Source organism: Rhinolophus sinicus, linkage group LG05 (genome assembly GCF_036562045.2).
Source record: "Rhinolophus sinicus isolate RSC01 linkage group LG05, ASM3656204v1, whole genome shotgun sequence".
Classification (NCBI taxonomy): Eukaryota; Metazoa; Chordata; class Mammalia; order Chiroptera; family Rhinolophidae; genus Rhinolophus; species Rhinolophus sinicus.
Genome location: NC_133755.1, coordinates 99357060 through 99369395, shown reverse-complemented (window position 1 = coordinate 99369395; position 12336 = coordinate 99357060). Strand labels below are relative to the sequence as shown.

At 35.5% G+C, this 12336-nt stretch overlaps 1 protein-coding gene across 5 annotated transcripts in view; it reads right to left on the bottom strand.

The window, feature by feature from the left end:
- Nucleotides 1–12336, bottom strand: part of TINAG (tubulointerstitial nephritis antigen) — a 76553-nt gene that overhangs the window by 49209 nt on the left and 15008 nt on the right. For all 5 annotated transcript variants that reach the window (XM_074333107.1, XM_074333108.1, XM_019734587.2 and 2 more), the window contains one exon: nt 9414–9528. In XM_074333107.1, the coding sequence (XP_074189208.1) occupies nt 9414–9528 (115 nt within the window). The remainder of the gene's footprint in view (nt 1–9413; nt 9529–12336) is intronic.

The following is a 12336-nucleotide window of genomic DNA, read 5'->3' as shown; positions in this document are numbered from 1 at the left end:
CTCTTAGATTCTTATGCCATTAGATTGACCATACTGAAAAAATTAATAGTTGGAACAGAATAAATTTACTGCTCTGAGTAGATAGTTTCAGAGATCTGAGACAGAAATACAGTAGTCCCTCCTTAGCTGCAGTTTTGCTTTCTGTGGTTTCAGTTACCCACAGTCAGCCATGATCTGAAAATATCAAATGGAAAATTCCAGAAATACACAACTCATAAATTTTAAGTTGTGTGCTGTTCTTAGTAGCATGGTAAAATCTTTCACCATTCCACTCCATTCCACCCAGAATGTGAATCATCCCTTTGTGCAGCATCTCCATGCTAAATACATTCACCACCCATTAGTTACTTAGCAGCCATTTTGGTTATCAGATCAGTTATCAGAGAGAGAGAGAAAGAACATATTAACATAACTTTTATTACAGCACATTGTTATATAAATTGTTCTATTTTATTATTAGTTATTGTTGTTAATCTTTTACTGTACCTAATTTATTGGTTAAATTTTATCACAGGTATGTATGCATAGGAAAAACATAGCATATATAAAGTCCAGTACTGTATGCGGTTTCAAGTGTCCATTCATGGTCTTGGAACGTATCCTCCAAGGATAAGGGGGTATTACTGTACACATTTCTCATACATTACTCATAAGTCCCAATTTTATTATTGGCTTATGAGTGTGCTTTTAAGCATTTATAATACTAAGTTGCCTCATGTATTAAAAAAAAGTATCAGCTGTTATTTTATCACTTCATAATTCCAATTTAATAACATAACTAGGATATTTCCCTTCTACTCTGTTGAAGCAACAAAAATATAACTATTACTTCTTCAAATATATTTCAGCAAGGTTGAGTTATTTAGAATTCGACATCCATATTCCAAAGCCTCCCAGAGAATTTTGTATATGAGGGGTATTCAAAAAATATCTGATAATATTGAGGAGATATATATCTATCTGGTAGAGTTCATCTCTTTAAAAAACAAGTTTTTCCTGTGTGGCCATATTAATTATAATATCATCATGCATTTGTTGCATTTATGACTTAGTATTCAAAAATAAAAATATATATAAATGGCTAATCCTCAATAAGATAAGGCAATAGAGAAACAACAAGCAAAATAACATTTTCATTGAAAACATATTTACCAACCCAGATCAATTCATGAAGCTCACCTATTACATCTTTCAAGATTTTTCCCACTTATTTAATATTGCTTTTCTTAAAAACAACCCCATAGGTTTTGAGGCCTAATGGGCATGCATTAGTTTGTAATTTTATTTACTTTATGATATCAGATAATCTGATATACTGATTACAAACCAAATTATGTACCCCACAATTATATAATTACTATATTCCCTTGTGAAGTGTTTTTAAATAGCTTATAAATAAAGGTAAGCATCACAAAATAACAGCTTTTGGAATAGGTATAGAAGTCTGGCTTCAATGAATCATACTTCTTTTCCTTTTTTTTTTTTTTTTGTGGGGGTGGGCAAAGTATAGCTTAATAAAGCAAAAGAATCAAGAGGATCAGCTGAGAGTGACAGATATTCCAAAATAACTGTGGCTTAAAAAGTTAGAAATTTATATTTTAAAGAGATTTACACTATTACATGTGGGCATTTTTAATTCTTTTAATTATAATGTTTAAAAAATTCATTCATGATCTAATTACATTTCCAAATTAACAGTAGTCAAATTTGAGGTTAAATTTGAATAGTCTCTCTACTTCAATATTTCTATTTAGAAATTAGAGATTAAAGATATTGTGATCAAATAAAAGAATGAAATGCAATGGTGAACACTGGGGAATTTCTTTACAGTAATTCCTGTATTTAATTCCATCAAAATCTCTGAAAGAGTAATGCAAACAACAGAGCAGCTTGAGAACAAACTAATCAAATTCTGGACAGTCTTACTATGAGCCCATATCTACACAATATCCACTATATGAATCATACCCTCTATCTCCAGTTTTACTTTCCCCCACTTAAATTTGAATAATCAAAGTGATCTGAAACTCAAAGGAAGGCAACAGAGAATATCATTCTGTTCTGACCTTCACAATCCAAAGCCATGAATATCAAAAAATTCCTTTTAAACTGTTTGGTGTTAGAGAGGAAAGGGCTAATTTCTGGTTGCTAACGGCAAAATAAATTTTTCATCTTTAACAATATTTGCCTTCATATTTTCTTAACTCTGAAATAGTTATGCTTTGATATTTCTCTAGTCTCTATTTCTAGAGTAATTTTTTTAATGATCTACTTCTTGTAAATATCAATTTTTATTGATCATTCTATAGCAAGTAGTGCTACCATGTTTCCCCGAAAATAAGACCTAACTGGAAAATAAGCCCTAGTATGATTTTTCAGGATGACATCCCCTGAACATAAGCCCTAACTCATCTTTTGGAGCAACAATTAATATAAGACCTGTTCTTACTTTCAGGGAAACATGGTAGTTCTTCTCCAGTCCTTCCCCTTTTCATAGACTTCCTTGATTCACAGAAATAACAATTTTAGCTCAGTACATGCCCGCTCAGGAAAATGACTACATTCCCCAGCCTCACCTTGGCTACTAGCTGTGGCCATATTACGAAGTTCTCGTCTTTGGGGTGTAAGCAGAAGTGTCACTGGAAGCTTCTGAGAACTTTCCTTAAAAGACTGGCACTTTAATTTTACTTGTTTTTGTTGATTTTTGTTTTCTTTTACTGCTGGCAGGAATTTGGGTATTACAGATGGATAGGGAGCAGCCTTCTTGAACCATTATATGGTCTTGGATTGAAGGCTCTGCAAAATGGAACTAGGAGGAAGAAACCTGAGTATCCAACACCACAAAATGCAATCCTACTAAAGGACCACCCACCTATAGATTTGTTGCTAAGAAATCAATTTCTATGTTACTTAAACCATTATTATTTTGGATATTTGTCACTCTGAGATGAGCTTAATCATAACTAAGACAGCACACATAACTGACAGGAAAGCTGCTAGGGCAATATCTTATTCATTTAACCCAGGACATCATCAAATGTAAGAAACATCCCAATTTGAATGGGTAAAGAATTGAAGAAAATATGCACCTAAAAGTTGGTGAACTGCGATTATTTCCTAAAATGAGTTTCTTAGAACACTACTTTTGAGGCATTGTAATACATAATTACAAAAGAAGGAGTTAATTTATCAAAAAGTCCTGAGAAACACTGGTTTTGAAAATTAGATTTTTGTCCTCACGGCAAAATTTTTTATAAACTACCTAAGCATTGTGCAGTGATAAGAAATGAAAAGAATGTTCATGATTTTAAATGTCCATGACCCAATGCAAAGTGTTCTAATTTCTTTCACATCATTTTTATTATGAGGCAGATCAAAGGACTAGTGTTTCATTGAATAGACTTGGGGAAAAACTATAGTATGGACTATATACAACCAGGCTTAGGGAAGCCCGAGAGTAGATGCCTGTTATATCAACACACCAAATCACTTCAAGAATTCACTTAACAGCCCCGAATATATGTTGATAGCCAGGGGGAAATGAATTTTCACATTTCCTTTTGAAGATTTGTCTTGTGGTGATCAATTCATCCCCATGGTGTTGTTCACGTCGTGTTCAGTTATATCACAGTGTTATGCATCAAACTGTGACTAAGTATAAAAAATGAAACTGAAAACTCAGAAATTGATTTGAGAGATAAGACATTCATTCTGTTACAAGTTCAGCAAAGTAAGGAGTGAGGCCGGGTGCATATTTTATTTCAGGTTTACTGAATGAAGGGTCTGGGGTTGCATTCTGAGAAGGAGGGGAAAAAAGAAAAGACAGAGACTTGGGAAGACAGAAGTAAATGCTTTGGTGCCCTTTGAATTTTAAAACTCTTAATTCAGAGACAGCAAGGATGTCTCTGGCATCCTATTCTATCCCTGGGTCTTCACCTACACAGAAGAGAAGATTCTGAAATCAGCTAAGGGAAATATATACTTAAACAGACTCTACCATGACATCTGGCCATACCTTTTTCTGCAGCATCATTGACACCTACTGTATTTTATAAAATGATTATAAAATCCTGATGCCATTTGCCTTATGTTATGTATGTAGGAGCTAAACATCAATTTTACAGGAAAACTAGTCATTTTTATTCAATATTGTATGAAGACCATAACCATATAACTGTGTTTTTCACTTTCCTAATCAGTGTTTTAGTTTCTACAGAAGCTTCTGTTTACACAGGTGACAAACATTGGAATCAAGTAGAAGATGTTTGTTCAGGCAGGGTTATTACTAATCAAATAAAAAATTTCAATAATCCGTGAGGCATAAAATCTAAACTAGGTAATAATTCACTTTGATTTTTTTCCAAAGGTACTTCTCATCCCTCCCTTAGTTTTTGCTATCATTGAAATATATTTCAGAAAGGAAAAAAATTAATTCTTCCTTCTATAACTCTATAACTAATGACTAGAAAATTAATCCAGTCAATCAAATACTGTGTTACTTAAACAATAATAAAGTATCCAGATTATTAAATAAATTTTCATTTTTCACCTCAATGATTGACGGCTTTAGTAGTTATTATATAATACATAAAATATTATTTTATTTTATTTCACTTCCAACAAACCATAGGAAAGAAAAGCATTTTTCCTATGTTAGTAATGCTGCCGGTAGCTAACACAAACTAAAGCCATTTATATAGAGTGACTGAGAAAAGATGTACTAATAAGCTATGAGACTGACAAAAAAATTTTAGAGCAGTTTTACATACACCAATCTCATTCCATATACTGTAGTACAGCTACAGGTTTTAAATATTTTTCCAGGCTTATTAATGTTCTAAGTTTCCAAATAGTTTCACCTTATTAGATATGATATTTTCCTGTAATAGCTTTTGTTAATTTTATTGTTCTTGCTGGGGAATCAACAACAAAACTTTAAAAAAAATTTTTTTAACTGAGCTGAGTACAGAAATGAACTCATAATTTCCCCCATTTGTATTTGAAAATAGAATGTTTCATTCAAAATATTGCAATATTTATAATAGGCTATAACAGAGAGAAGCTTTTTGAAGTTATTTCCCAAATTCAAAAACACTTGAACAGTATGTCGGGAAAAACAATCAGGTAGAGTTGTTGATTAGATTTGATTTGATATGATTTGATTTGATTTAGGAGCATAGATAGTAGAACTTTCAGATTCACCAGAAATATGCAAAGCCCAACAGGGGCAATAAATCCAGAGCTACACCTTTCCTTATGAAATAAAATGCTGTAAATGATGAAGCTTTGGATAATTTAGTCCTTACAGAATTTACCTGCCTCAGAACCCTACCATTCTCCCAAGGTTAATCCAAGGAGAAGGAACAACTTTATATATTATGTAATAATATTTTTTTTGTGCTTTACTATATTCTGAGTACTATTCTAAGCATGTCTCATTCAGCATTTTATGGACTTCTTACAAACTTATGAACTAGGCACTACTGCTGTCTCCATTTCACAGAGAAGGAAACTGAGGAAATGAGTAGAGAAGCCAGGTTGACCCATGCTCATGCCTATCACTGTATGTGGGATGGTGCCACATGGGTAACTCACTGGCCTACACAGGCCTATTAATAGACTTCAATTCTATTATTTCTGCTGACTCAAAGGAACTTCAGTCAGTGCCAGTTTTGCAAACAGTCATAACTTGTTGTCTTTATTGTTTTCTTTCTGAGACACTGAGAAAATCCTATTTTTCCCTAAATATACTTTTTCCTCCAGCACCCTTATTTTAATATTTTAGCTTAAGTTAGTGTTTACTACAGTGGGCTCTGTGGAGCCAAATCCTGAGTAATAACAATTACTATTAAAAAAAAAAATGTTCTCTGATCCCATGAATTTAAGAGACACAGGCTGAAAAAATGTTAATGGAATAATGTTTCTTAGTGTGTTCACTAGATAATGAATCGTGTGATTCTTCAGAAGGAAGAGATAATGTACCATTTCACAAATTTATTTGACCACAGATGGGAAACCTTTATTCACAATCTTGCAAGATTGGCAGCCCATGGAACAAATGTTGAGAAATATGGAAACAAGGTTTAAACCATGCTATCACCTGTTTTGTACCATGAGGAGACAAAAGGCTCAATGAGCAGAATTTAAAGTTCTGTGGGGAACTATAGTTCTTCTAAAGGTCAGCTTCCAATCAGTCCCTTTGTGAGTCTATACATACAGCATGCAATGTTTCAATGTACTGACAGAGAATGGTTGATTCGTCCAATCATCTTAACATTTTCAGCGTAGAACAATTTGGAGCAGAGCTGTACAATCAAGGCATGCCTTTGAACAATCTCAAGATAACACTTTCAGGAAAAAGTTAAGCATGAATTGATCAGGAGCATTTGTTGACCTGGCACAGGACAAAATCCTAAAGTGGGAGAAATGAGTCTTTGTACACAGTAAGAAGCTACAGGGTCTAAGCACAGTCCCTCTCAGCCTTTTTTCTCTCCCAACTCTTTTTTATTTCCTTTCATACACTTTGCTTGTACCAAGAGAAAACAATAAGTTTATGTTTCCTTTTGTCTGCCCTCATTTAGGAATGCTAACCAGGAAGGGCTCTCCAAAATCTTTAAGTTGCCTTTCCAATCCTCCACTATCAACTTATTACTATTCCTCATTGTTATGAATCATACGCTACAAAAATTCATTTGAATTAAACAAATTCATATAGATTAAACAGACTTTTCACATTTAAATGATCATGGAACTCTTTATACAACACCTATGGATTTTTGTCTGACTCATCCTCAGCAGACACATTCTGGGAATAGAGAGTTAAGCCAAGGAATGAAGCCAGGAAACCAGCCCAGGAAGAGAAAAGCATCCCCCAGGAACTAGGGACAACTCATGTCTCATCTTTCCTACCCAGGATAAAGAATTCTGTGAAACCCAACTTCTGTCTAGGTAATGTGAGCAAGGGACATGTTTTGGGATGGGGGTGCAGTGGAGTTTCTTAGCAAAATCAGTATCACTGTTGGCAACGGCCTACCTTATCTGTACATAGAGACCATCATGTGTTGAAAACTGTATTTCAAAATTGGGAAAAAGTGGGGTGGAGAGAGTTTGCAGAAGCACACCCACAAAAAAATAATTCATTGTCAATGTACTCAGAGGCAATTTGATGTATCACGATATTTTCATGTAGTCACCAGGTGAAAAATTAACCAATTTTTTAGCTCTTCCTGTAGCTACCAGTGTGGTTCAATTCATATTAATCTCATGTTCTTCCTAGAAGTACTTACTATATTTCTAATGTTCTTATACCTGACCAGATATTAGTACAATGCCAACACTTGGAAACATTTGAAAGGCCCTTGATCCTCAAGCCACTATGCCCTAGAAATAAGCTATTTCCTCGCCTTTGTCATAAGTGGGTAATGGAACTCTAAAGGATCAGCTGAATGTTCCTTATTGCTTTCTTGGAATTACTAGGCAACTGTATTATATTAATTCATAGCATTAGGCAATTTAAATTCTTCCAAAGTACTAATCATTAAGATTTTTCATTTAAATATCACCATAGTGACTTTCATGCAAACAAATCCCAGCAGCCAATAATGATTTAGAATTAGATTTCCTTTTCTGTGTTATGGTGAGTGGCAACTCTAGAATATAAAATATTCCAAATTGCCAAAACTAAAACCTAAGGAAATATTAGAAATAATCCAGAGCAAATGTCTATACACCCCCAAACGAGTATTTGGGGGACTGGGACCCTCAATAAAAGCAAGGGAAAGAGCAATCCTGATAAATGTATTATTTTCTTGAACAATTCTGCCTCTTTTTTTCCAGATGAGGACAAAAAAGAAAAAAAAAAAACAGCCAGAAAAAAAAAGTTTTAACTCTTCCAATTGATCAGAGTTAGGTCACTAAAATCCATGAATCTGAGCCACACCTCTAAAGAGTTCATATCTTATTGATTGTAGGAAAGACCCCAAAATACATCTAAACTGACCATTGTACAAAGTTAGTTCTGGTTCAAAGATAAAAGGGCTTTTTGGTATTTTGAACATGAATGGGCCAAAGCTAACTTGTTCTACTAAAACTCTAAGGACTATTTTTGGGGGATCTTTTAAGATGTCTAGGCTCTGCAATTTAAGTGATTCTGTGGTGGCTTTTCACTTCTCTCTATCTCAATGTGACTTTACCTCTCTCAATCGCCATTTTCTTGTCTTTAAAATGTGGATAATTCCAGTACCCATTGCATCAAGCTGCGGTGGGAATTAGATGAGATGAGGTATCAAAGTGCTTATGAGAGTGCTCAACACACCACCACTCAATAAATGGCAGCTATTATTATCTTTTCTGATAATAGTTATAATTTAGAAGGCCCTACTAGTGCAATTAGAATTGGAATAACTGAGGGGATTAAATCTCAAAAAAGCTACGCACATTAAATGTTTAATGAGAAACCTGTGGATTTACAGCTTACCCAGGAGCAGATAGCACTGCTTGCTCTGAGATGAGAGCTCCTTGGCAGCCAGAACCTGATTATCTTCATTGCAGAGTGAAGAGGCTACACTCCAGGAGCCTAGGAGCCGAGTTCTGCTCTAGGCATTTGTTAAAGGGCCCTGAATATAAGCACCAGGTCAACTGGAAAGTGTGTGTGCCTGAGAGACACCATACATTTTGGGTGGTAAAATGGAAGCTCAAAGAGTTAGAGGTCTGTGATAGCTATAGGGATAGAAGCCTCTTCACGCAACATACCTATTATCAGATGATAACACATCTCAAAAATGACCAATATAATAGTGCAAACTAGGGAAAACCAATACAATAGAGCAAAAAACATGAGTAATAAGAAGTGTAGCCATATCACAAAGGAATTTGCCAGGCAATCAGGCAAAATTTGAAGATGTTCTTTTAAAGGAAATTTTGAGGATTTTTTGAGGATAAAATTTTATTAATCATCATACCATACATGTCTGTACTTACTGGCATTTATTTTATCCTCATGTGATATTGGGTATTCCAAGAGACACCAAAACTCTCGTTTTGATGAATTCACACAATAGTTGCGCTTACTTTCAAAAAGAAAAATAAGGACAACTAATGACTTGCTTAAGCATTGGGTCACCGAACAGCCAATGACCAGAAACATGAACTTCTATGAAATTATTAGCAATGTAAATGAACACGCAATTGTTCTTGAATATAGGAGACTATAGCTAACTGACATTAGTGAAAACTTTCAAAGTCTACATGAAATTTTGAGGGATACAACTAATTTTTTAATTTATATGACAAAATTACAACTCTGAAAGCTCAAAACTCACTATTTTAGTTATTTAAAATTGTTTTAAATACACATATGAACACACCTATACAAACACACACACATTAATGAGTCAAACAGAGAAAACACTTACTGTCACTTCATTCATACTCAGAAGCGTGGGGCTGGGTGGCAAGGTGCCAAGACGATATTTGAAACCTTCCTCTAAAGTCATTCCCCAGAATTGACTGTAGTTCTGGGCTGTCCATCTATCTTACAAATGAAAGAGAAAAATATGTACCGGTTATGCAATATCACCTTTATAAATACATGTTTATATTTCTGAAATTATACAGAAGCAAATCTCACAAAATTTAAACTATTAATGCAAGGTAGATATGCTTTATATAAGTGATACATTATTAATTATTCTACCAGTGAAGCATATAACACACTCTTCCTAAATGAGGTCTATTTCAAGTATTGTAATAACTCATATGAGGAACCTGAGGCTATATCAATATAGACTAAATTTAAGAATATGAAATCTTTATATACTGTAAAGGGATTAAGTGGTAATAAGGCCAATATCTGTAATTTCTTTTATATGTCATTAAATGTATTATTGAAAGGAACCTGAATGTACAGAATTGTACTTATAGATTCAATAGGGTAATATGCTTTATTTATAATTTTGATTTGAAAAGAAGTTGACGATATAAAAAGAAGTAACTTATATTTCACTTATAATGGCATGAAATATTGAGAATAAAATAGATATATTTTAAAAGATTACATCAGTGCTAATTAATTTTATTAAAATTTATTGAAATATTTTATATAAATATTAAAATATCCTATCATATGTTAATGCATTAATTTGGGTTAAGTATGCAATAATCTTAGTTATTAATGGAGTGCAGCATACAGAATAGAGTAAGTGGAATTGCAGCAGCTATACAGTCAGAGGGGTAGTAGATTGGGGGAGGGGTTATCACTTTGTGAATGGTATGAATGTCTAATTATTACATTGTTTTTGTACACCTAAAACTAATTTTAAAAAATAATGTAACATAAATTAAATAGATGTGAAATTAGATTAAAAAATGCATATTTTTCTGGAGATATATTCTGTGCCCTTACATAGTAAAAGAAGATTTGTTTTCAAAATCTAATATTGAAATTTGAAGATAACAAAATTTTCATGAGATGGTAGGAAATGAAAAATGAGAAAGATGAGACATCAAAATTACAACTAAACTATAAGACAGCCATCACTGAGAATCACCCGAAGTCTAGCTGAACAGTAGCCCTATAACTAAGGGCATATAGAAGAAGCCACCTCGGAGCTGGCAGGAGGGGCAGAGACTCAGAATGGGCTAATCCCAAACCCACATGTAGCAGTTAAAAATCAGGAGGGATATCTCAGCTTTGGAGATTCACCTCTGAGTAGTGAGAGGTCCCAGCCCACACCAGGCTCCCCAGCCTAGGGTCCTAGTGCTGGGAAGAGAAGTTCCCATACTTCTGGCTGTGAAAATCAGTGGAGATTGTGGCTGAGTGACATAGAGTGTGGCTAGATCTCCAGGTGCTCCTCTTAAAAGGCCCATGCATGGACTTCCTCACTGACAAGACTTACTCACTCTGAGCTCCAGCTCTGGGGCAGCAGCTCAAAGGGTGCCAAGGTCATATGGGGAGGAACTCAATTTTCTGGCTTCACGGTGTGGGCTGGAGAGTCAGAGTTCTTCCAGACAGAAGGACTAGTAGAAGTCAATGTTCCTTTGTTGAGTCCTTCCCCCACCCAGCCTGCAGGTGCAGGTAGGCACATTATCTGAGTCTCCATCAGCAAGGCTAACACCATTTATTCACCCTGGCCTGGTGATTCCCCAAGACCCTGCCCAATCCAATTTGAGAGCCCACCCAAGCTGCTTCCAGTGGCTTTTCTATACAAACAATTTGTCTTGGCTCATTCTGAGGACATTTCTAAAATCTCTCAAAGATTCACAAACCTCAAAGAAGCAGCATCTGGCCTCACTGAGCCCTGTACCTCTTGCTAAGCAGTCCCAAACCTGGTACTAGCAGCAGCCAGTCTCAGTACCCAGTTTAGCCTCTCTCAGACATCTCTAAGCCCAGCACAAGTAGCAACCATCTGCAGATCACTTTGTAACTCATACCAAGTGGCCCTAGGCAGGGCACAGGCACTGGCTGACCTTGCCTGCACCAGACCTCCTCCCAAGAGGCCTTAAAACCTTACACCCAGTGGTTAACTTCAGACCACACAAAAATGCCAACTTCCACAAATGACACACCCAAAGGGCAGATGGCAGACCCCACAGCCCCAATAAAGTGAATCCTACTCCACAGGGTCAGCTCCTGCAGAACAGCTCCTCCGCAGTAGTCATGGCCAATCCTCATAACCAAACAGCCTGTGGGTCTATCCCTCCCACTGACATGCCAACAGCAATCAAGGCTCAACTACAACAGGAGAGAACACACAACCCACACTGGGGACACACATGGAGCACCCAGCTCAGATGACCAAGGAGAATGTGCCACTGGGCCACATAGGACACCTGCTACATAAGGCTACCCTACCAAGACCAAGAGATAAAGCAGCTCTACATAATACGTAGAAACAAAAACAGAGAGGCAGTCAAAATGAGGAGGCAAATAAACATGTCCTAAACAAAAGAATGGAATGAAGCTCCAGAAAAAGAACTAATTAAAATGGAGACAAGCAATCTACCAGATGCAGAGTTCAAAACACTGGTTATAGGGATGCTCGATGATCTCAGGGAGAACTTCAACAAAGAGACAGGAAACATAAAAATGGAGACAGAAAACATAAAAAAGAACCAATCAGATCTGAAGATACAATAGCTGAAATAAGGAATACATTAGAGGGAATCAACACTAGATTAGATGAAGCAGAGGATCAAATCAGTGATTTGGAAGATAAAGTAGCACAAAATAGCCATTCTGAATAGCAAAAAGAAAAATAATCCAAACAATGAGGATAGTTGAAGGAGCCTCTGGAAAAACATCAAGTGTACCAACATTCACATGATAGGGGTACCAGA